The sequence below is a fragment of the Lactuca sativa genome, chromosome 7 (assembly GCF_002870075.4).
Source record: "Lactuca sativa cultivar Salinas chromosome 7, Lsat_Salinas_v11, whole genome shotgun sequence".
Lineage (NCBI taxonomy): Eukaryota > Viridiplantae > Streptophyta > Magnoliopsida > Asterales > Asteraceae > Lactuca > Lactuca sativa.
In genome coordinates, this window is record NC_056629.2 from 169,250,216 (window position 1) to 169,277,256 (window position 27,041).

A 27,041-nucleotide genomic window follows, 5' to 3' on the forward strand; every position below is an offset into this window, starting at 1 on the left:
TGTTAATTCTCGTTACCTTAAGGCCATGAATTATAAGGTAACATGGAGATAATCGTAACCATACTGATTGATACTAGAGTACTTGACGCCCTGCAAGCGTCAGAATAAATATGACATTTGACACCCCTTGGCTTGGTAGGCCGTCGACTGTAGCTAGCAGTCAGGGTGTGGGAGTGTCAGTCCCGTATAGATCTATACACACAATGCATGCTCTCCTTACAGGAGACTCTGGTTACCAACTCAACAACGGGGATATCCGTGTCTTGAAGATGCATCTCGGATTCTGAATTCTAATAGAGGCGCTGGAGAAATGATATAGACTCGCGTATGAATTGACTCCTATGGAATTCTCGTACTAGAAAGAGTGAATAGAGCTTCCTAACTATTCCTATAATAGTTACTAGTGTCTCTGATCTATGAGTGACGAGTGGGAGGATGCCCTTGCTACCCAAGGGAAATGAACTGATCGATGTAAATCTTTATGTCTATACATGTATACATGATATATAATTAATGATTAAACGACCTTCGGACGGATATCCGATCCCACCAGACCACATCCAAACGAGGAAAAGGAAATAGGGCGAACTAGCCTTCCTAAGTCCTTTAAGCATTTTTTATATAACTATACAAGTACATGCATGCATTTAACGAAGTAGAAGCATTTAACGAAGCAGAAGCGTTTAACGAAGCAGAAGCGTTTAACGAAGCAGAAGAGTCTAACGAAGTGGAAGCATAGAAGCATGGAAGAAAACTTTGACGAAAACTTTGGAAAACCTTTACACTTAAGAAAATCATGACTTGATATCCTTTCGTAAAATAAGTTTGAAGACCTTTATAAATCCTTGAAAATCTTTCATAAACAAGTTTTGAATATAACTTTGATAACACAATATAAGTAAAGAAAAACCTTTGTTTAAAATACTACTATAACTGGTTTTAAAGTAAACATACAGCGCGAGAGACAATTTGAGAAAATATTTAAACAAGTAAAGACGTTTTAGAAAAACCATTTATAGTGTCATGCTTGGTAAAATAACTGAAAGTGTAATAAATCCTTGTGCATGCGGGTTATTAATCACATATGATTGATATGAAAACTGGCATGTTTTAACTTGTATTCCCCCCTATAAAAGCATGTAAAACATTTAAAAGGTTAATTCAGGGGTATGAACTCACCTGTTGTAAGCGGATCGAACGAAAGTGCCAGTTGAGTGCTCGGTGTCAAGTAAAGACTTAAACAGACTTAGTAACCTATTAACATATGATGACATATGTTTACATACAATTAGTAAATATAATACTAATTTAAACACGTATACGCATCCTAAAATGCGGAAAACACTTTGTTCAAATGCTAGGAGTGTCCCGGGTAACATCTAAGGGAGTGTATGGCCTAGTTAGGGAGTTTACTCTTCAAGAGTAAACTCTTTATAGAGTTTACGACCCTAAGACCTCATCTCCATGAGTTTACGACCGTAAACTCATGGGTGGTGTGTTCTTTGAGGCATTAAGGTCTTATCTCACTCATAGAATTAGGCTAGGTTCAATTCTAGGTCATAGGAAGGGCTTAAGGCCTCATATGGACCATTTTAGGGAGTTTACAGTTCATGACCACTCCTTGAGGAGTTTACAGCCGTAAACACATGAGTTTACGGTCGTAAACTCATTTTAGCCCATGTGACAACCCGAAATTTTCATTTGGTCAAACCCTAAAAGTCAATCACTTCATATTATAAGTCAAGTTCACTTTTACTTGTTTTTGGGAAAAATAATGTTCGTTTGATTATTTTAATATTATTTTTAAACGAACGGGTGAAAGAAAGTGTCGTCTCGGGTTTTGAATTTTAAAAACCGCAAACACCTCGTGTCTTAGAAGTTCCCGGCCAATCAATTTTGTTTGGGTCGAAAAATCATCCCAAAAATCCGTAAACTCATGCTTATCCATGAGTTTACTCCCCAAGACTAGTCATTCTTGAGTTTACTCCCCAAACACCAAAAGAGTAAACTCCAAAATATCCTCTCAAGTATCATCTTAGATTTTATTCAAGATTTTCAATCTAGTAAGTGTTTCTAGCCCTTTTAAGTTAGTATATCACTTAATCTAGTGACTGTACATCCTTTAATCCATCCATTTTTGTGTTTTGATTAGTTTTCCAAAAACACCAAGAACACCAAGAACACACACTAAGTGTTCTTGGACTTTTAGCTAAATTCAAGCTTCCTTATGTAAGTACTTCTATCCTAGAGTCATTTAAAGCTAGCTATGCATGTTTATACCAAGGAAAAGTCCCAAGAACACCAAGTTAAAGGTGTTCACGGTTTTGGGAGGTCCCAAAACCGTAAACACCAAGTTTAGGGCCAAAGTGGTGTGTTAGGGTGCCTAGATGCTTCATAATGTCTTAAGGATTTGTCTAGGTTCATCCTTGAAGAGTTTATCACACAAAAAGCACCAAAATCATACATTTTTATGTGTTTATGGTTTGGCGATTTCCCAAAACCGTAAACACCCTAAAAGATGTTTAAAAATCCCATAAATGTCCCACGGTTGTTCCTTATGTCTAAATCTAACCTATACTATTTCCATGTTTGAGCTAAGGACTAGAAAACCGCCAAATACCAAACCTATGGGTTTAAGGTAGTAAAATCATGAGTTTAAGGTAGTAAACTCATGAGTTTAAGGTAGTAAACTCCATTTAGGAGTGTTTTGATGCCACACAACACTTCCTAAGGCTAAATCATGAAGTAGGAATGCTTGGAGTAGCTTAGAAGACTTCAAAACAACAAATGGTCAAAAGGTTAGGTGTTTACGACCGTAAACTCACTAGTTTATGACCGTAAACTCAAGGGGTGTTGGTCCTTAGGGAGTAAACTCATTTTAAGAGTGTTCCTTGAACCCCAATCATACTAGCCTTTCCCTACAACACTTAGATGCACTCCTGAACACTTATAACACTTATACAAAGTGTTTTTCATGTCCTAGAGTGCCTTGACTTGTTTATTAGTTGTTTAAAGACTAATTGTTTATATACATATGTCCTCATATGTAATTAGGATCTTTGTGCATGTCTAAGTCTTCACTTGACACCAAACACTTGTCCGACACTTCCATCCGATCTAGTCGCAACAGGTGAGTTCATACCCCTTAATTAATGTTTTAAATGTTTTTAAATACTTTATGGGGGGATACAAGTAGAATCATGCTACTTATTATATCAATCACATGTGATTAATAAGCAGCATTCAAATGATTGGCTACTCCTTAGCCGTTTTACCAAACAGTTTCCTTCAAATGGTTTTCATAAACACTTATTATGTTTAAAACTCCTTATTAAACTGCACATTTTACCCTGTATGTTTCATTCAAACTCATTTACAATTGTGTTTCAAACAAATGCTTCTTTATACTTAAACTGTTTTATCAAACCCATGCCTTTAAACCGTTTTATAGATTGACATCAAGTCGATCTTTTCTTAGATAATAATTATGTTCAAAGGTTTTACAAAAATTATTTTATGCTTTTATATTATCAATTGCATGCCTATATATGTATAGATATATAAGAAATGTTTAAAAGACTTAGGAAGGCTATCCACCCTATTTCTTTTTCGCGCTTGAGATGTGGTCTGGTGGGACATCGGGTATCCGTCCGAAGGTTGTTTAAATATTAGTTATATAGCATATGTACATATATAGTCATAAAGGTCCTTTAATTTCATCCAATGCCCTTGGGTAGCAAGGGTATACATCCATGTTCATACGTACTAGTTACACTACTAGTAAGCTACCATATGGGTAGTTTAGGAAGATACTAGAACTATTACTAGAACGTGATATCATAGAATGAGTCAGTTCATTCATGAGTCAATACTTGCTAGATAGAGAGAACACACATTACAGCTAGTACACACAGTACATTACTATACATGCTAGATAGAGAGAGAACACACGTTACAGCTAGTACACGCAGAACATTACAATACCTTTACATAGATACATCTATATGAGTACATTTACATGAATACGTTTACATACATACGCTTACATGACTACATTTACATAGATACATTTACATGAGTACACTTACACGAATTGCTAGTACATTTTATATGTATAGATTCTGTTATATAATCCTCATTCTTATCTTTACCTTGTGATTCAATCACATAATCGACGAGATAGATTGGATTTAATATCCTAGTACCAAAGGATACGTTGCGGGATTGACCATTCCTAGAATCTCTGTTAGCTACAGAGGTAAAAGCACATCCATGGATGTCAACTGTTGATACCATTACAGGTATACTTTAAGGGACTAACTATTCCTATACCCAGCTGTTAGCAACAGAGGTAAATGTACATCTACGTATGTCTCCAGTTAACATTGTTAGTTACCCTGGTACCAAAGGGTAATACTAAGGCTACATTCAGAACAGTCGGGTCTTGGTAGAAGGATACATTCAGAACAGTCGGGTCTTGGTGGAAGGCTACATTCATAACAGTCGGGTCTTGGTAGAAGGCTACATTCAGAGCAGTTAGGTCTTGGTAGAAGGCTACATTCAGAACAGTTAGGTCTTGGTAGAAGACTCCTTTTATAGTAGTAGGAATCATAGGGATTTCTAGGGGTTTTCAAAAATTTACATTTGTTCTACAAAACATTTTCATACTTACAGTTCATATACATTTTCGATACTTACAGTTCATATACATACAAATACTTACATACAAATTAAGACACTAAAATGCTTATGATCTCACCAGCTTTAAAGCTGATACTCTCTTTCAAAATAACTTGTATCCTCAGGTCAACGATTGACAGGTACCGATGCAAGGTTTAGAGAAGATGAAGCTCGTTCAAGACTCATCTTTCATTTTTTTTTATACTTTAGTGTCTATTATAATTTGACAGAACACTTGTATTAAAATTATATTATTAATGCAATGGATGATGTCGTTGTCTGTTTACTACTTTTTATTGTTGTGATACTGTACATGACGTCCTCCGCCCCAGAACGTTTCTGCCGTTCTTGGTTTTAGGGTGTGACAGAGTGGTATCAGAGCATTGTTTATAGTGAATTAAGTATATCAACCCATAAAAGATATACAGACTATAAATACAATGGTATTAAAAATACTCTGACCAAGAGTTTATACTTTAAATAATAAAATATTTAATTAAGTATACGTGTTGCATTCATACTAAAATAAGTGTCACTAGGACAGTACAAAAGAATTACGATTGTTGGGCAACACAGGTGGACTTAGAGACATATAGTCAAAACCGGGAAGATATAGCTTGATCAACTATATTATCCGAGGGTTGACTAGCATGTGCCTAAGTGTAGTTGTGTGGTTGCAACAAGTCTAAAATCTTAGCAACCCTACCACAATGAGAACAGTAGAACATAACATTAAACTTAAAATACTATAAGAGTATTTGGTGTTACTATAAGTACTTTATACTTGCGAACTAAAACGGGATCTTCATTACTAAGTTGATAGTTTCTAAGTGGATACACTAAGGCTATATGTAACTAGGATGTTATAGACTTAGAATCTGTGAAAATTTTACGTTACCCCTATTCTGTGTGAATTTGGAGTAAAGGTCACATATTCGAAGGCCTATCCTGTTTCGATTACATATAACTAGTATGCACATCACAAGTAGCGATGTAACTAATGAAGATTTTCTAAATAATTATCTAGATAGTTCGTCTAATAATTATTTTCTTACCCTAATTCTCGCGTAGATAACATGGCTGGACTCCATCCCCACGGCAACCAGTATCTTCCGAACGAAGTCATAGCTGGTTGGTTTGGAGAAGAACCAGAGAATGATCATCCTATCCCTTTGAATGATCACCATGATGAAGAACTTGCAGATGATGCTAGCTCTGAACCCGAGGTTGAGAACCTACCCCAGCCAGCTCCCGTTCCAATTCCTAACCCTCGTCCGACTTTTCATGGCCCGACGCCTGAGTGGGTGGAATGCTTGGAAACATGGAGCCAAGGACAAGATCAGCCCATGCCATTTAATGGTGACCGAAGCCTTTACGACCTGAGCAATGGGGGGCTCAGCAGACATAATCTTGCCAATCTTGGTCCGCAGAGTGGCCCAAAATGAGATTCCAGGCAGGACAGTCCTACATCAGATCACAGAAGTTGTCGCTGATGTGAGAATGCATACCCTCCGCACCATTCGTCTAGAAGATGCTCGTGAGAGATCTGAGAGAAACCATGAAACCCTGCTGCAAGCACTGGGTGAATCACGAGCCGAAGTCATAGAACTCCACGTACGCCAAAGGGTGTACGAAAGACACCTACTTGATGTGGAACGTCAACTGGCTGAACTAAGAGTTCACCAGAGGGATGACCGTCGCCAGTAGTAGATGTTTTACTTTATTTTCCTTGTTAAAAGGAATCGTTTTTCTGTCTTTGCCCGATGTGGCATTTTCTATGAAACTATCTTGTACTGTAAGTACTTTTGGTTAGGTCCTTATGCTGTTAAGGACTATCTTCTCTGGATATGATGTAAGACCTTTTGCAATGTCATTTCCCGAACTTTTACGTCATGAATATCAAAGATATTGACAGTCGGCAAACTTCTGTGTCATTCTTTATTCAAGTACTCTTATCATACTTTCATTAGAGTCTATCTGAAACATGCTTTAGTCAAGTCATTGGACTATAGTAATTTAGCTCCGGAGACATTTCCAAGTCTCTTTCAGTGGTTGGATCATGTTATCCACCAACCAACGATACCTTGTCTTGAACGAAAAACGTCTTAAGACCATTCTACGAACACACTTCCACTCAGTGCTAGGACTGCATCATAGGGATGTAGGTCAAACCTCCGTGAACATACTTCCAATCCGTACTAGGACTGCATCATAGGGATGTAGGTCAACCTTTCGAGAACATAATCTTACTCTTTGATTGAGCAATCGAAGTACATCTAGGGTCAACCAAAATCGCTCACAAAATCCTTATCTTTCGTGTTACAAAATCATGTCGTCATCAGGAAGCAATCAGTCGAACAACGAAACCTCCGCTATCCCAATGGACGCCACTACTTTCCAAACCGCAGTTACAGCTACTGTAATGGCTGTCGTAACCGCTGTCCTTGCGCACCTAGCGCTATCAGCACAATCAATGCTGATGATAGGGTAGAAGATTCCGATCGTAGTATCCATCCAGGAAGCCGTCAAACGGTAACAGTCACAGGCTCGCAAAGCCGAAAAACAGAGAACAAGAAACGAAAGCGTCAAGACCAGAAAGAACGCAAGAAATCCCAAAGGCTGGCCATGCAACAACAGCAAGTGGAAACCCCTGCCATCCCCGTACCGAGCAGGCCATATGAGGGAAAACTACCGAAGTGTGATAAGTGTAGTTTCCATCATCATGGGGCTTGCCATGAGATGCAATGTTGCAATTGCCTAAAAATAGGGCACCATGCTCGTAACTGTGGAGCACCAGCACGACCCATCACTCAAGTCCCTATCATCAGGACCAGCCCTACCCACAAAAGTAGTGATAAAGCCGAACGCTTTTGGAAGCAATTTCCAAGGTGAAGTAATGAGGAAGGCACTCGTGTCCACATAACACTGGCTAAATACCTCACTTCCACCACCAGTATTGGTGCTGTCCAGATATGTCACCAATGCGGTGAAATTGGACACCTCAAGAAGGATTGCCCGATAGTGAAGAACTCGGGTGATGATGGGAAGATTCTCAGGATCACAACTGTAGGAGAAACTACGTCGGACCCTTGTTAATGTAATTTAGGCGTTTTGTTGTAACAGACTTATAACCCATCCAAAACTAGTGCAACTAGAGTCTTACCTTTTGTGAGATCCTGTCTGTATAAGGATGCTTGTGCTACGTGTTCTTGTCTTTTGTAGTATACCTCATTCGCAGCAATGGTCTTGTAGTAGTCTAAAGTACTGAAACTCTGTTAATGGTTGCACGGTTATGTTTTTTCTATAAACGCCTTATGTTCAGATCTAATGTCTTTAAGTTTCCGTATGATTCCGACATTATCATACGACTCTATTCAATTTGATCCTCACAAAAACAGCTTCATTCGTACATCTCTTTGTCAGTAAACGTCTTTTTAGCGAAACCGTCATATCAGAACACCGAAGTACTCATGCGTGGAGTACCTCATAGTTCTTCTCTTTTCCGAAGAAATCCCAGAAGTACCACTCGTACAGTACGTCAAGTTCAATCCAAAGATCCATACGGTTGCTCTGTCGCTGAAGAATGTATACATAGGGGCGATATGTAATCAAGGTTTTACAGGTTTAGAATTGATGATTCCTGCTTTAACTTCTTTTCCTCGATAGGATGTGAGCTTAAAGAAGAATCAGTTATTCGACTATCTTTTCAATCTTAATTATATACGACTCGTATACCCGAGATGGCGATCGTTGAACCAAGTATGGATTCTAAAATGAACTTCAGGACGGAGAACTGCCCAAGACTACGAGTAATCGCATCCTCATGTGAACAAACTTCGAACCCAGTAAGACTTCTGTAAACAGATTTCCCTTCAGTCTAAACACCTACGGAGATACAAGAACAGTTCGGAAAACTTAGCGAACTACACAGAAATAGAATTGGAAGACCAGGCTTCTCACCCTGGAGAACTCCGGTCTTATCCTTCCAGAGATCGACGGATTGCATCGTATGTACCTCGGCTATGGAGGACTCCGTCAAGATTTTCCAGTAGAAATTGTTATCTCTGCCTCGCATAGATAAATTGGTTGAGCAAACGCAAGGAGAGAATTACTTTCAGAAATGGATCTGAGATCCGAAGATCACCAGTTCGAGTGTTAGGGAAGGATGTCTGGAAGACTATCTTCCGAACTCAATGCGGACACTTCGATTCCGTAGTGATACCCTTCGGATAGGACCAATACGCCCATAGTATTCGTGAGCTAAATGTGTAGGGTACGTCTTTCTTACTTGGATCATTTCGTCATTTCTCCATGTAATGAATTACTTATCCACCCTCGTAGTAAGAAGGAACCCATGGAAACATTACTCTCGGAGGAACTTTCACGAAGTTCTCTAAGCACGAGTTTTGAAATTGAAGAGTCAAATTTCTATGACACACTATTAGTGATGTGGGAAATTTTGAGTACTCTTACAATTTGTCAAAACCGTTGAGAATTTGTCGACACCAGAGACGCCGACAGACATTCGCCAAATTCTAGGTCTTATAGGCCTATTGTCATAGTTCATCCATAACTCCTCGCAAATCACAGAAACCTGGCGACTTTGACCCAGCAGGGGGTGGCCCTTGACCGGGAAGTTAAACAAGAAAAAGAAACCTTGGAGATTCCAAGTGAGAGACCAAGTTCTTTAGGAAAACTCACTATTGGGAATGGCTTAATGCGCTTCGCTTCACGTGGAAAGCTAAATCCAAGTTAGTCAGGACCCCCGAGATTGTTATTAGAATCGGTCCTGTACCTCACAGACTAAACCTACTCCGCGAACTCAGTAACGTACATTTTACTCTTTGCATCTCGATCTTGAAACCGTACCTTTCCATTAGGACTCTCGTAAGCCCACTCGATGAGATCGAGATTAACAAGAACCTCGCCTTCGCATTAGAATCGTAGTGACCCTCGACCGAGTGGTCAAGCGGACGAAGCAGCGCCACCTCCCTATAAGTGAAGGTTCGTTGGGATACCAACTGAGGACCGATTTCACTTAGGAGCACGAGAACCAATCGATTAGGAAGTTTTCCACCTCTCGACTCGATCATTCATACTTACTTCCTTACCTAAATTCTAATTTCGGGAGGAAATTCCCTTTAACAGGGGGATGATGTGACAACCCGTAATTTTCATTCGGTCAAACCCTAAAAGTCAATCACTTCATATTATAAGTCAAGTTCACTTTTACTTGTTTTTGGGAAAAATAAAGTTCGTTTGATTATTTTAATATTATTTTTAAACGAACGGGTGAAAGAAAGTGTCGTCTCAGGTTTTAAATTTTAAAAACCGCGAACACCTCGTGTCTTAGAAGTTCCCGGCCAAACTATTTTGTTTAGGTTGAAAAATCATCCCAAAAATCTGTAAACTCATGCTTATCTGTGACATCCTCATTTTCACGGCCAGAAAAGACCGATTTTGTTTATGCTTTATAAAAATCAGAGTACTTGTTTTAATAAAAATGTTGTGGAATTTGTTCCCAAAAAAACATGATAAATACGTTATTAAAACATTTTCGAAGAAACGTATTTTATTCATTTTAAAACGTTTGGGATGTCATCGTTAATACAGAAACATAAGCATAAACAGAACTTACATTTATTTATACTAGTGATCTACATCTCTTTAAATCTCTCAGCGTAATGTGACTTCATATCAACACCTGTGATATAAATAAACTGAGTGGGTCAGGTTGGGAAAACTGGTAAGTACATAGGGTTTTCAACCCACAATAATATAATTATTATGTTTAAACAATCAAACAATCAACCCAATTACTCATCCCCGTTATCTTCTTTACTCTTAAGGATTTATCCTAAGAGTTATCTATCCTGCATTCGTTTATCCTGAAGTCCCTTACTTCCAGGGTTATAGGAACGACACTAAATTCATAGCTGCCAATTCGCGTTCGTAAAGCACTAATTCCATAGCTGCTATAGTTTATTCATCGGGTACTAAATCCATAGCTACCAGTGTTTATCTAATAGGTACTAAGTCCATAGCTACAAATTTCTAACAGGTACTAAATCCATAGCTACCAGTGTTTGTCCAATAGGAACTAAGTCCATAGATGTTGAGGTTATTTATTAGGCACCAAGTCTATAGCTGGCTATGTTTACTCACATCATCTTTTATCTCTCATCATTCATCTACCCATGTCATACCCAACATATTCGTATATATATAATACCTATACAGTTTAAATCATTTAAAACATGTATAAAACTTTCATCCAGCATAGACAACAAGTATTCAGATAATATGCACACATAGCATGTAGTTTATATAAAATACTTCATATATATGTGTATGATGAAAGTAACTATGCACTCACTTGAAAGGTGGTGACTAAGCACTCGGACAGCGCTTCGATACTCTTAAAATAATTTTCCTTCGATAAAACCTAATACCATTACCACTAGGGTTTAGTCTAACGATAACCGCGACAAATTAATAGTCTAGCTATTATCACTTTTGTATAAGCTTTAAACAATACTTATATAACCCATAATAATAGCCCAAGTATTAATTATAAGTTCCTAATAAAGTTACTATATTAAAACATAAGTTATACTAAGGATATGATAGGCGTAGCTCACTTACAGCGGGTTTCTCTCAAAACTGGGCGCCGCTGGAGCAGTGTTCCCAAGCTGAAAGGCTCTTCTTCTCGGAGCCGTCGGGCACTCAGGGGCTTCCTCCTCGTGCTAGGGAGGTTCCCTAGGCTTTTCGGGGGGGGGGGGGGGGGGTTCGGGGCTAGAAAAAAGTTCTAGAGAGAGAGAGGGAAGTTATGGGAGGTGTGAGGAATGAATGGAGGCCTCACCACTTATTTATAGGGGCTGGAGGAAGGTTCACGTCGTGAATTTTTAATATTCACGTCGTGAGCCTGGCTGGCTACAGCCAGGCGTATCCTGGTGCTGACACGTGCGCACATTGGGTGGAAATCAGCCGATTTTCAAAAATTCATAACTTTCGCATACGAGCTCTATTTTCGACGTTCATTATATCCACGCCGTAAAAACAAGATCTACAACTTTCATTTAGACTCCTTCGGCTAATTCTCGACCGATCTTAAATTTAACAGTAGAAGGAGATTAGACTGCTAAATGACCGCGAAGAATTCGTAACTCCTTCATACGGACTCCGTTTTCGTCTATATTTTTACCGTTGAGTTCCTATTAATGAGATCTTTAGCTCTCATTTAGGTCGCGTAAGCGAAAAACCGCTCAAACTAAAATTCGAGTTTCGGGTCGTGGACTGCTAAGCCGAATCTTAGAAAAATCATAACTTCGTCATACGAAGTCAGATTTGGGCGTTCTTTTTTTTGTATGTTCTCGGTTTAACATATACTACAACTTTCATTTATATTTCTAAGGCTAAAATTCGCTCCATCATAAATTTACCATTTACGCTTCCCGGTGTCGTGCCAGTTTTGCCGTAAAACTTCGACGGGTCATAACTTCTTCGTTATAACTCGGATTTTGACGTTCTTTATATATACGGAAACCTTGAGGCATATTCTACAACTTGGTTAAGATTATTTATTCTAAATAATCTTTTGTCGAAAAGTCGTTTTCGACCCCTATTGCCTCTAAATTGACTAGCCCGGATCTGCGGGCGTTACAATTATCTCCCCTTAGGATGATTACGTCCCGGAATCATCAACAAAACAGGGCAGTATAATGACTCCAAACATTATATCTTCATCCTAGGTAATAATCGTAACTTCCTTGTTTCTTCGAATGAGTATCTAACTCTTGGACTCCTTGACTGTAGTCGGTGCTTGATCTTGCACTTGCTCCCTATCTCACGTTAGACTCCAGATTATGACCTTCAAGTCACAATCTTGATCCTCACTGGATATGAACTTAAGATAAGTTCTTTTATTACTACAAAGGACCGATGTGTCATATTCTAATGACTTCTCATCGTATGTTGCAACGCTCAGACTCAGGTCTCTTAGAGTCAAATTCCAGAACAGAGTATACCTTCCTTCATGCTCTAATGTGATACAATCACATTTCAATATGTAGCATTTCTAGCTACCAACTTCTTTAACAATCATCGTGATACTTTTACTGACCGTCTTGGTTAGCCTTCATTTCAATCTTTTGGTTTAAGTCAGATGCTACATCGAACTTGGTTCTCTGAACCACGTATCATACTCATCGTAGTCGGACTCAATTTGGTATGACCACTAGGGTCGGAATATCAACAATCTTCTTAGTCATTACCGAAACAATGGTAACGACATGCTTGAATAAAATGAAATCATTTACTAGCTTCTTGGTAACCTTGTGACTTTCCCTGATCCAATGTGAGTCCTGTGCTTCCGGTAGTATATGCATCTACTACCTTTCACACCTACTCAAACACGTCCCAAGTATTGTCTCGCAATCCCCAAGTCCTAAAATCACAAAACAATTTAACACATACGAGTGTGTCCAAATAATCATAAAAATTTCCCTAGACTCTACTAGGACTTCTTTCATGCGTATCTTCAATCATTAATTCTGCTTCAACTCGGTTGGTGATGGAAATTCCATATGATAGGAAAACTTTAGGAATTACACCAGTCGTTCTATCATCCCACCAATCAAATGTGTACATTTAGATGTACCGTACTTCTCTAGACGTACAACTACTTTATCAGACGTATTGTAAAGGCAAGATACCTCTCTTATGATATCTTCCGATAGGTATCATTCACTATCGTAAGCCTTTCATTTCCTCCATTTACTTAATTCTCCACGAGTTTTCACCGTGATGTTTTGCACACCAAAGCAGTCGTTCGGTGTATCGAGACGAGAATATAGATAGAGGAAGGTTTAGACGCATATTCCTCCTTATTACTTTGAAAAATTACATGGCAGTTCTAATATCGTAATCAAATGTTTAGAATCTGAACACATAAAATTTCCAGATCCGGTCGGCAACAGACCATAGATCCGAACAAATAATAGCATATAAGGCATCTTTATAGCTATAACATAAAATGTTTAGCACATAAAACATTTTAGGCATCTTTCCTAAAATAAACCAGTGCTTGTGTCTAAAATATAACAGACACTCATCTCACAATCATCGCTTAGCATTCTAAGTTTAAGTCTAGAAATTTCCTACAAATTCTTAGTTCGCTTAAACTAATGCTCTGATACCAATTGTGACATCCCCATTTTCACGACCAGAAAAAACGGATTCTGTTTATGCTTTATAAAAATCAGAGTACTTCTTTTAATAAAAATGTTGCGGAATTTGTTCCCAGAAAAACATGATAAATACGTTATTAAAACATTTTCGAAGAAATGTATTTTATTCATTTTAAAACGTTTGGGATGTCATCGTTAATACAAGCATAAACAGAACTTACATTTATTTACACTAGTGATCTACATCTCTTTAAATCTCTCAGTATAATGTGACTTCATATCAACACCTGTGATATAAATAAACTAAGTGGGTCAGGTTAGGAAACCTGGTGAGTACATAGGGTTTTCAACCCACAATAATATAATTATTATGTTTAAAAAATCAAACAATCAACCCAATTACTCATCCCCGTTATCTTCTTTACTCTTAAGGATTTATCCTAAGAGTCATCTATCCTGCATTCGTTTATCTTGAAGTCCCTTACTTTCAGGCTTATAGGACTGGCACTAAATCCATAGCTGCCAATGCGCGTTCGTAAAGCACTAATTCCATAGCTGCTATAGTTTATTCATCGGGTACTAAATCCATAGCTACCAGTGTTTATCTAATAGGTACTAAGTCCATAGCTACCAATTCCTAACAGGTACTAACACTACTAGAAAAAAGACCTTTTACGACGCGCAAAACACGACGCTCTTTGATTTATGTTACGCATTAGAGAGCGACATTAAAAAAGTGTCATCTCTTCAAAAATTTTAAGGATTTAGGTCGCGCATTACTGAGTGCCCTTAAATTAGTGTCTCATGTAAAAATATTAAAAACACGGAGGGCACCTATAATAAAAAGGGCGTCCTCTACAAATGTCGCTTTATAATTTTAATAAACACGCGTTTCTGGGACTCAGGGGGGAAACTAAATCCCCCAAAATTTTGAACACCCGCTTCCTCTTCCTCTCTACTCTTTACACCCGCCAAATCAACTTCATTCTCTCCCTTCTTTCTCTCTGCAAACCCCTTCTTCTCCGATCGACTTTCACTTCCTTCTAACCGCGACCAACACCATCGAACCCCATCATCTCTAAGAGTTCAGAGTGCATCTGATGAAATCGACAGTTGGATCGACTCCGTAATTGGCGACGACTACCGCAACTTCTTTCACTCGTACTCCGACCGCCACCACCTTCTCTTTCTGGTTGTTGGCATCCATAAAAGCAACAACATGCTTGTCATCGCCGGATTTATTCTTTGCTCTACCCGGTTTCCCCTCGCATCACACATTTTCTTTCTCCTGACCTTACTTGTTAATCATCTCATCAGATCTCTGCTCTAGTGTCACTCTAAGATCAAGAAATTTCAAGCCCTAGTCTCCCTCTGAGACAGAGAGAAAAAGAGAGAAACATGAAGATGCTCGCACGCCTTTTTCTGGTCATCCTTCTACCTAGTTGTTGTTTCTTTCATCGGTCCTTCCGATTGGTCTTCTTCTTCATCACCATCTACTGAACGACTCATTGATTTTGGCGATTACGGCTTCGAATTCAGTTCCATTCAATTCTCCAACAGATTTCTCATCTGTTCTCCATAAATCCCCCTTTGCCACCATTACATCTGCAGCCACACTGCGAATGCTGAAGTTAGAGTGATTCCCGATGTTCAGGTGAGATTATTTCCATTTACCTATATAAATCTCGATTGTGCTCTCTTTTCTCCTCTCTCATCCCAACATCGCCATATCAATATTGAATTGAAATCTTCTACAATTTCTTTTAGGGCTTTCTCTGTCTTGTATCTCTCTTAATCCTCTGGAACAGAGCTATCAAAATTCGGGATCTCCAAGTTTCAATCATGAATTTCATACAAAACTTGGAAGCTTTTGAAGATTTAGTCGAGTAATTTCTTGTTAATCCTTCACCCTCCATAGATAGCCAATGTTGTAATTTTAGTCGTATTTCTGCCTGCCTCTTCTTAAAATCTTGATAAAGTGAGTCAAATGGAGAAAAGAATTGTTAGGGTTTTAGACGTATCTTTACACGGCACCCTGAGATTTTCTAACTTTCATTGAACTGTAAGACCGTTTATAGGGAATCTGATGCACGCTCTCGAGCAAGAAAATAGGTATGATACTAAACTCATGCATTCTTTCTCATTTTACCTTTTATAAATATGTGATGAGAAAATGTTGTATTGTTTAACAGGCTTACACATATGAGTTGGAGAACAAAATCTCATGATTGGAAGAAGAAAATGATAGAATCAGGAGGCAGAAGGTATGTATATCTGTTTCTCATAATCGTTTCTCTCTTTTTCGTGTTATCCAGTCTCTTCCTTACAGGAAATGTCTTAATGGGAATGTTACTTATATGTAGTGTTACTGTGATAAGATCTGGAACAAATGATGGAAAACCTTCTGGTGTGGTAAAAATTGTGGATTTTGGCGAAGTTATTGAAGATAAGAAGAATAATGTGGTGGAACCCGTAAAAGGTATTGTTGTTGTTATTTATTAACCATGAATAACATTTATTTGATTATATAATTTATTGTTACATTTTCTTTATAGGTAAAAAGAAAAAAACTGTGAAGTAAGAACAAACGGAAAGAAAGAAGCTGATTCCGATTCTTCAAGTTCATCTGCTGGTGGTAACAGGAGGAAGAAGAGATCAACAAAGAAAGAAGTCAAACAGCGTAAGAACAAACGGAAAGAAAAGAGACGGTTGTCTGGCAAAAGATCAAAAAGAAGGTCCAAATAGTTGCTTTTGATATATATATATATATATATATATATATATATATATATATATATATATATATATATATATATAAAACTTAAATCTCTTTTCATATAATATTGTATTTGTAACTTGTAAAAGTGGACTTACTTTAGGAGCTTTGGGAGTTCAAATGAAACAGAAAGTGGAAGTAGCAGTTCTGATGATGGAAAAGCAAATTGACGTGTTGCAAAGGCCAAAAATAGACCTCCAAGTACTTCTGCTGTACTTTTTTCCCTTCTTTTTAAGGGCATATTGCAAGAAATTACAACATACTATACTCTTTCTACCAATATAGGCATTGTACTGTATTTTTACCCATAATAACAATATAGCAATGTTGGATTTTAATCTTGATAGCTTGTTTTTAGTAGCAACAAACTTATATTTTCTTTACAGATAGTAGTATTATGTAGTAGATAACTTAAAATGCTTGTATATATATGTAGAAAATGCAACATTGCCATTTTGGGTAAAAATCAAGTACATTGCTATTATTGGTAAGGAGACGTACGTATGTAAGTAGGTTGCTGCTATGGGTAAAAAATAAAGTACAAAGCAAATTTCAGTTTTCCTTACTCAACTGTTAGTGAGATAGATGCTTACAAATCTTGTTATGTAATATGTAGTGAGGAAAAGTTTACCAGATCTGTCACGAAAGGAACCTGAATCAAAGGTGAAAATTAAGGATCAAAATTCAAAGAAAACAACCTTAGAAGAGCAAGAACTTGTTAAAAATGGGGTTGTGAAGGACAAGGAGAAGGAAAAAGAGCTTCAATTACTTACTGCATAACCTACATTATGAGTTGCATCACCAAGCATTCACCTCAGTACAGAATTCTAATGGTGTGGCGTATATTGGGAGGGATTGCCACCTCTCTCCTCTTTTCAGCCTTTGAATCATGGCTTGTTGCTGAACACAACAAGGTGAGATATAATATTACATTTCTAAATACACCCTTTATATTGTGTATGGTTCTAATGCTCTTGTTTTGATGCATCTATAGAGAGGTTTTGAGCAACAATGGCTATCAATTACATTCTCTAAGGCAATATTTCTTGGGAATGGACTGGTTGCCATTTTAGCTGGTTTATTTGGAAATCTTTTAGTTGGTTCATTGGCCATGGGACCTGTTGCTCCATTTGATGCAGCTTCAATCTTTCTTGCCATTGGAATGGCCATCATCATATCATCATGGACTAAAAATTATGGTGACTCATCAGAAAGCAAAGATCTAATGACCCAATTCAGGGGTGCTGCTGTTGCAATTGCATCAGGTCTCTCTCTCCCCCCTCTCTCTCTCTCATACATATACAGGAGAAGCATGAAGAATCCAAAGTGGCAATCTTGTAATTATGCATACATATCATTCTGCCTTCTAAATTTGGACCTAATAGTTTTTTTTTTTTTTGTGTAAAAACAAATGAAAAGATAGCATTATTGGGTGCAATACAATCTTTATTCGAGGGTTCAATGTACACTTTTGTGTTTCTATGGACACCTGCTTTAAGCCCAAATGGTGAAGACATTCCACATGGTTTCATTTTTGCTACTTTCATGTTATCTTCCATGTTAGGAAGCTATTTAGCTTCTCGGTTATTAGCACACACACTGACATACATTGATATTGTGTTGTGTTGTGTGTGTGTGTATATATATATATATATATATATATATATATATATATATATATATATATATATATATATATAATGTATAAAATCAAGATTCACTTTCCACTCGGACAAAAATACTCTTCCGGATTGTTCCGAATTATTATGACCATTTTGCCCTCATAGGAATTTTGACATTAACATACATGCGCACATTTTTTTAGTGTAGATTTTGTCGAAGAGAAATGACAACAAAGAAGATAAGTGTCTCTTGTTGTTTGTATATATACACTTTTTCTTCTTGTTTAATAACTTAAAAACTATATAAATGTGAAAATTGAAGGTTCACACACTGTTAAAAGGATTGGAAAAGATAATTGCAAGTGCAGATATTCCAATGTTCGTCTGTGGTGACTTCAATTCAGTTCCAAGAAGGTATGTGTCATTTCTGCTACATTTGTTATGTGTGTTGTGTGGCCAACAAACATCTGTTTTCATTACTTTGGTGTATGTAATTATTGATCCACAGTAAGTCCATGGATTTATTGTGTTTTTGGATTGTCCTATAGGTAGCATCTCAGCTTCTGATTAATTTGGTGTACTATTTTGGCAGGTTGATCTCTAGGGCCTGCTAGAAGGATTGGATATTACAGTTAAGCATCTATGTAAGACTTCACAGCAAGGACTTGATGAATATAATTTAGCAATGTTTTACTTGATTTGGACATGCATAAGACTCAAGCAAAAGCAAGACTCATACTTTGGCATGGCTAGAAGCTTTGGAGGAAACAAAACTCAAGCAAAAGCAAACACCCAGAGAGTTGTTAGCACATAGTAAGCTAGATAATGCGATTGTATATAAATTCTACTTCTCTTGAGTTCATTTATTTTATTACAATTACTCAATATTGGAATAATTATTTGTATTTGACATATTAGTGAAATGAATTATCTTTGTTACTTATGGTATTTTATTTTGTATTATGAGATTTTTAATGTATTATTTAATTTGAAAATTAGTAAATCAATAATATAATAATTTTTTTAAAACATTTAGAATTATGATACGCAAAAATGTGTGTCATCTTCATTTATGACATGGCCTTTCTTGACAGGGGCTTTCTTGATACGCATTGCGTGTCATTAACACGCGCGTCGTAAGGTTACGACACGCGAATGCGTGTCGTCTTCCTTTATGACGGGGCCTTCCTTGATACGCATTGCGTGTCGTAAACGCGCATCGTAAATGCGCGTCATAAATGCGCGTCGTAATTGCGCGTCGTCTATAGACGACGCGCAAAAGCGCGTCGTCTCTCTTTATGACAGGGCCTTCCTTGACACGCATTTGCGCGTCGTCTGAGCGTTTGACGACGCGCAATGAGCGTCGTAAAAGGCCTTTTTTCTAGTAGTGTAAATCCATAGCTACAAGTGTTTGTCCAATAGGCACTAAGTCCATAGCTGCCGAGGTTATTTATTAGGCACCAAGTCTATAGCTGCCTATGTTTACTCACGTCATCTTTTATCTCTCATCATTCATCTACCCATGTCATACCCAACAAATTCGTATATATAAAATACCTATACAGTTTAAATCATTTAAAACATGTATAAAACATTCATCCAGCATAGACAGTAAGTATTCAGATAATATGCACACATAGCACGTAGTTTATATAAAATACTTCATATATATGTGTAAGATGAAAGTAACTATGCACTCACTTGAAAGGTGGTGACTCAGCACTCGGACAGCGCTTCGATACTCTCAAAACAATTTTCCTTCGATAAAACCTAATACCATTACCACTAGGGTTTAGTCTAACGATAACCGCGACAAATTAATAGTCTAGCTATTATTACTTTTGCATAAGCTTTAAACAATACTTATATAACCCATTATAATAGCCCAAGTATTTATTATAAGTTCCTAATAAAGTTACTATATCCAAACATAAGTTATACTAAGGATATGATAGGCGTAGCTCACTTACATCGGGTTTCTCTCAAAACCGGGCGCCGCTGGAGCAGCGTTCCCGAGCCGAAAGGCTCTTCTTCTCGGAGCCGTCGGGCGCTTCGGGGCTTCCACCTTGTGCTAGGGAGGTTCCCTAGGCTTTTCGAGGGGTTTCGGGGCTAGAGAGAAGTTCTAGAGAGAGAGAGGGAAGTTATGGGAGGTGTGAGGAATGAATGGAGGCCTCACTACTTATTTATAGGGACTGGAGGAAGGTTCACGTCGTGAATTTTTAATATTCACATCGTGAGCTAGGCTGGCTACAGCTAGGCGCAGCCTGGTGCTGACACGTGGCATCGCACATAGGGTGGAAATCAGCCGATTTTCAAAAATTCATAACTTTCGCATACGAGCTACGTTTTCAACGTTCTTTATGTCCACGCGTAGGTAAAAACAAGATCTACAACTTTCGTTTAGACTCTGTCGGCTAATTCTCAACCGATCTTAAATTTAACAGTAGGAGGAGATTAGACTGCTAAATGACCGCGAAGAATTCGTAACTCCTTCATACAGACTCATTTTTCGTCTATATTTTTACCGTTGAGTTCCTATTAATGAGATCTTCAGCTCTCATTTAGGTCGCGTAAGCTAAAAACCGCTCGAACTAAAATTTGAGTTTGGGGCCGTGGACTGCTAAGCCGAATCTTAGAAAAATCATAACTTCCTCATACGAAGTCAGATTTGGGTGTTCGTTTTTTGTATGTTCTCGATTTAACATATACTACAACTTTCATTTAGATTGCTAAGGCTAAAATTCGCTCCATCATAAATTTAGTATTTACGCTTCCTGGTGTCGTGCCGGTTTTGCCGTAAAACTTCGACGGGTCATAACTTCTTCGTTATAACTCGGATTTCGGCGTTCTTTATATGTACGGAAACCTTGAGGTATATTCTACAACTTGGTTAAGATTATTTATTCTAAATAATCTTTTGTCAAAAAGTTGTTTTCGACCTCTATTGCCTCTAAATTGACTAGCCCGGATCTGCGGGCGTTACATTATCTATGAGTTTACTCCCCAAGACTAGTCATTCTTGAGTTTACTCCCAAACACCAAAAGAGTACACTTTAAAATATCCTCTCAAGTATCATCTAAGATTTTATTCAAGATCTTCAATCTAGTAAGTGTTTCTAGCCCTTTCAAGTTTGTATATCATTTAATCTAGTGATTATACATCCTTTAATCCATCCATTTTTGTGTTTTGATTAGTTTTCCAAAAACACCAAGAACACACACTAAGTGTTCCTGGACTTTTAGCTCAATTCAAGCTTCCTTATGTAAGTACTTCTATCCTAGAGTCATTTAAAGCTAGCTATGCATGTTTATACCAAGGAAAAGTCCCAAGAACACCAAGTTAAAGGTGTTCACGGTTTGGGAGGTCCCAAAACCGTAAACACCAAGTTTAGGGCCAAAGTGGTGTGTTAGGGTGCCCAGATGGTTCACAATGCCTTAGGGATTTGTCTAGGTTCATCCTTGAAGAGTTTATCACAAAAAAAGAACCAAAATCATACATTTTTATGTGTTTATGGTTTGGGGATCTCCTAAAACCATAAACACCCTAAATGATGTTTAAAAATCCCATAAATGTCCCACGGTTGTTCCTTATGTCTAAATCTAACCTAGACTATTGCCATGTTTGAGCTAAGGACTTGAAAACCACCAAATACCAAACTTATGGGTTTAAGGTAGTAAACTCATGAGTTTAAGGTAGTAAACTCGATTTAGGAGTGTTTTGATGCCACACAACACTTCCTAAGGCTAAATCATGAATTAGGAATGCTTGGAATAGCTTAGAAGACTTCAAAACAACAAATGGTCAAAAGGTTAGGAGTTTACGACCGTAAACTCAAGAGTTTACGATCGTCAACTCAAGGGGTGTTGGTCCTTAGGGAGTAAACTCATTTTAAGAGTGTTCCTTGAACCCCAATCATACTAGCCTTTCCCTACAACACTTAGATGCACTCCTGAACACTTATAACACTTTTACAAAGTGTTTGTCATGTCCTAGAGTGTCTTGACTTGTTTATTAGTTGTTTAAAGACTAATTGTTTATATACATATGCCCTCATATGTAATTATGATCTTTGTGCGTGTCTAAGTCTTCACTTGACACCAAGCACTTGTCCGACACTTCCATCCAATCTAGTCGCAACAGGTGAGTTCATACCCCTTAATCAATGTTTTAAATGTTTTTAAATACTTTATGGGGGGATACAAGTAGAATCATGCTACTTATTATATCAATCACATGTGATTAATAAGCAGCATTCAAATGATTGGCTACTCCTTAGCCGTTTTACCAAACAGTTTCCTTCAAATGGTTTTCATAAACACTTATTATGTTTAAAACTCCTTTTTAAACTGCACATTTTACTTTGTATGTTTCATTCAAACTCATTTACAATTGTGTTTCAAACAAATGCTTCTTTATACTTAAACTGTTTTATCAAACCCATGCCTTTAAACCGTTTTATAGATTGACATCAAGTCGATCTTTTCTTAGATAATAATTATGTTCAAAGGTTTTACAAAAATTATTTTATGCTTTTATATTATGCTTTTATATTATGAATTGCATGCCTATATATGTATAGATATATAAGAAATGTTTAAAAGACTTAGGAAGGCTATCCACCCTATTTCTTTTTCGTTCTTGAGATGTGGTCTGGTGAGACATCGGGTATCCATTCGAAGGTTGTTTAAATATTAGTTATATATCATATGTACATATATAGTCATAAAGGTCCTTCCAGTTCATCCAATGCCCTTGGGTAGCAAGGGTATACATCCATGTTCATACGTACCAGTTACATTACTAGTAAGCTACCATATGGGTAGTTTAGGAAGATACTAGAACGCGATATCATACGATGAATCAGTTAATTCATGAGTCAATACTTGCTAGATAGAGAGAACACACATTACAGCTAGTACACACAATACATTACTATACATGCTAGATAGAGAGAGAACACACGTTACAGCTAGTACACGCAGAACATTACAATACCTTTACATAGATACATCTATATGAGTACATTTACATGAATACGTTTACATACATACGCTTACATGACTACATTTACATAGATACATTTACATGAGTACACTTACACGAACTACTAGTACATTTTATATGTATAGATTCTGTTATATAATCCTCATTCTTATCTTTACCTTGTGATTCAATCACATAATCGACGAGATAGATTGGATTTAATATCCTAGTACCAAAGGATACGTCGCGGGATTGACCATTCCTAGAATCTCTATTAGCTACAGAGGTAAAAGCACATCCACGGATGTCAACGGTTGATACCATTACATGTATACTCTAAGGGACTAACTATTCCTATACCCAGCTGTTAGAACCAGAGGTAAATGTACATCTACGTATGTCACCAATTAACATTGTTAGTTACCCTGGTACCAAAGGGTAATACTAAGGCTACATTCAGAACAGTCGGGTCTTGGTAGAAGGCTACATTCAGAGCAGTTAGGTCTTGGTAGAAGGCTACATTCAGAACAGTTAGGTCTTGGTAGAAGACTCCCTTTTATAGTAGTAGGAATCATAGGGATTTCTAGGGTTTTTCAAACGTTTACATTTGTTCTACAAACATTTTCATACTTACTGTTCATATACATGTTCAATACTTACAGTTCATATACATACAAATACTTACATACAAATTAAGACACTAAAATGCTTATGATCTCACCAACTTTAAAGTGGATACTCTCTTTCAAAATAACTTGTATCCTCAGGTCAACGATAGACAGGTACCGATGTAAGGTTTAGAGAAGATGAAGCTCGTTCAAGACTCATCTTTCATTTTGTTTATACTTTAGTGTCTATTATAATTTGACAGAACATTTGTATTAAATTTATATTATTAATGCAATGGATGATGTTGTTGCTTGTTTATTACTTTCCATTGTTGTGATATTGTACATGGCGCCCTCCGCCCCAGAACGTTTCTGCCGTTCTTGGTTTTGGGGTGTGACAGCCCATTCCTTTTGTTGTTTGGTGGTTCTAACTCATGCATGCAAGGTTCTAGTCACTTATATGAGCATAGGAAGGTGTTAAAGGCACTTAAACACCTTGGAAAGGTGTTTACGGTCTAAGAAGGTGTTCTTGGGGAGTTTACTACCTTAAACACATGATTTTATGGCAGTAAACTCATGTTAGTCCATGAATCATGTGTTTTGGTGCATCAAATGAAGGATTACAAGGCTCTAGGCACTCATGGAAGCTTTTGGAGGTGTTTGAGGGGTAGTTTAACACTTAAATAAGTTTTTATGGTCCATGAAGATGGGTTTACGGTCTAAGAATGTTCTTAGACCGTAAACTCATGTTTACTCCCCATTTGTTACGATTTTGGTGTTCTAAGTCCTTTCATGCAAGCCTCTAAGTCATTGCTAAGCATTAGAAGTGGTTTGGAAGGGTTTTTGGGCATCAAAACCCTCTTCCAAGGGCTTTACGGTTTTGGGATGCTCCCAAGACCGTAAACTCTTGTTCTTGGGGTTTTTGGATGATTAATCCACAAATTTGCAAGCTAGCTAAGATAAACAACAAGCTAGGAAGGTTAACTTACCGATTTGAAGCTCAGAGGGGCGATTTTTGACCAAAACCCGTTTTGTAGAGAGAGAAAGTAGAGAGAGAGAGAGAGAGAGAGTCTAAGGTGGGAATGAAACCCAGTCATCCCTTATATAGGATGGAGTTTATGGCCTGGTTGGGTTCACCTGACACCAACCGCGAACGGGGTTTTTTCACGACTATCGTTAATCAAGGCAAATTTTAAAATTATACCGCCTTAATTTTGGTTCGCTTGACGAATATTATTTAAAATATTCCAACGGGTTTAAATCCGGTCAAAAATATTTTCGGGATAAATTTGATTAATTTTTGACGTAATTAATTTCGGCGTTAAAACTAACGGAAATTTTTGGGTTGTCACAACTCGCGTTAGGAATCGCGACTGTATTCTGTGACCACCCGAACCTTTTTTCGTTAACGTTAGTTCAATTCTGTTAAATAAATTTGGAATTTTATTTCATTCCGTCAAATTCTTATAGCTTGGAAAATCATTAATTTATATAATTAAATTTTTTATAAGAGTAGGAACCAAAATCGCGCAAAAACCCGAGTTTTCTCCTGAAATCAGCAAAATCTGGTCTGATTGGTTTTCACAGCCGTAAACCCGTTCACGGCTGGTGGACCCCACCACCGACCATGAACCCAACCTATATATATATATATATATATATATATATATATATATATATATATATATATATATATATATATATATGCGTGTGTTCTACCCTCATTTATACTTTTCTGGCCGAAAACACACTTTCTCTCTCTAAAATCATCACCCAAAAAACCCAAGATTTCTCTTCATCTATCTATCAATCCACCTTAGAACATGTTTTGGAGCATCAAACATCCGCCTTTTCTTCTAAATCAAACGTTTCTGTTCTTGAGTTCACGGTCGTACACCCTTCAAATCTTCATAATTTCACCAAGAACACCAAGAACCGACCGTGAACCCTTCAAGGACCATAAACCCTTTAAAGAAAAGGAACCGTTCACGAACTTATTCCCTTCACAACCGCAATCATCCCTAGGTCGGGAATCTTGGCTGCAAACCCACTTTTCCACTTCGATCGAGTTTCGGATCCCGTTAAGTGCCACATATATCAACTCGAGGGTTTTCGTTTCCAGTCTCGTTGTCCGACACATACATGCAACCAACAGTGAGTTCATACCCCTACGGTTTTATTATTTTAATGTTTTCACGGGTAGATACAATCCAAACACAAATAGTTTTTGTGAACTTTATACACAGAATTTCATTAGGATTAAAACTGATGCAATTAATACAACCAAAAGAGCACCACGTTTATAAAATGTTTATATATCTTATCCCTTTTTTTATCATGCTGATCACGAGGGAAGTTTTCGACTCACAATTATAATTGCATAGTTTTCAAAACAATACATGAACCGAATACTTAACACATGTGCAAACTATAATAGGTATGGTTTGGGATTTCAATACACAGTTTTACCATCGTAGGATTATACACTAACAATCATATAAACTATGTCTGATATAGTTTATGGTATACATTGTTACTTTCTGAATACAAGAGTATCATACTAAATAATGCTGATACTCTTTCAAAACCGCTTGTATTCTCAGGAAATCAGTAGACAGGTACTCCCGCAGGCTTTTGAAAAGACGGAGCATATAGAGTCACGTCTTGGTATTTTGCTACTTTTGATGCATATGAATATGAATCAAACAGATGTAAATACCTTTTATATATATATATATATATATATATATATATATATATATATATATATATATATATATTCAATTTAATGGTTGTGTTTACTTTGATTACTATGATGCAATTGTTGTGATACTACACATGACGTCCTCCACCCGCGAACATTTCCGCCGTTTCAGTTTTGGGGTGTGATAGATTGGTATCAGAGCTATTGTTTATAGTGAACTAAGTATACCGAACCTTACATGGTATACAACTATAAACACTAAAAGGGGTCGAAGTGCTATGGAACTAAAAGTATACTTTAAAATATAAGTATTTTACAAGAAGTATACAAGTATACATGCATACTAGAAGTTGTAATGATGAGAATAAAACTCTAGATCGATTAGATCTTTCACAGGTATGATTATAGAAATCAAACAAGTCAAGAATAGTAAGAGAATGAACACATAATAGAATCAAATGTATGCTTATGATTCAAAA

General features: G+C 37.3%; 1 protein-coding gene and 1 long non-coding RNA gene across 2 annotated transcripts; both read left to right on the forward strand.

Annotated features, from left to right (window-relative positions):
- The first annotated feature begins 16,225 nt into the window (after nt 1-16,225).
- On the forward strand, nt 16,226-17,397 carry LOC122194788 (uncharacterized). Its single transcript, XR_008224947.1, has 4 exons — nt 16,226-16,347; nt 16,424-16,603; nt 16,748-16,845; nt 17,261-17,397. It is a non-coding gene; the product is annotated as an uncharacterized LOC122194788 (long non-coding RNA).
- Nucleotides 17,398-17,445: 48 nt separating this feature from the next.
- LOC122194802 (uncharacterized) lies at nt 17,446-18,818 on the forward strand. The gene is made up of 5 exons (XM_052765847.1): nt 17,446-17,558; nt 17,639-17,909; nt 18,068-18,273; nt 18,589-18,680; nt 18,815-18,818. The coding sequence occupies exons 1-5, from the start codon at nt 17,475-17,477 to the stop codon at nt 18,816-18,818; spliced, it is 657 nt and encodes a 218-aa protein (XP_052621807.1). The 5' UTR covers nt 17,446-17,474.
- Nucleotides 18,819-27,041: the final 8,223 nt, after the last annotated feature.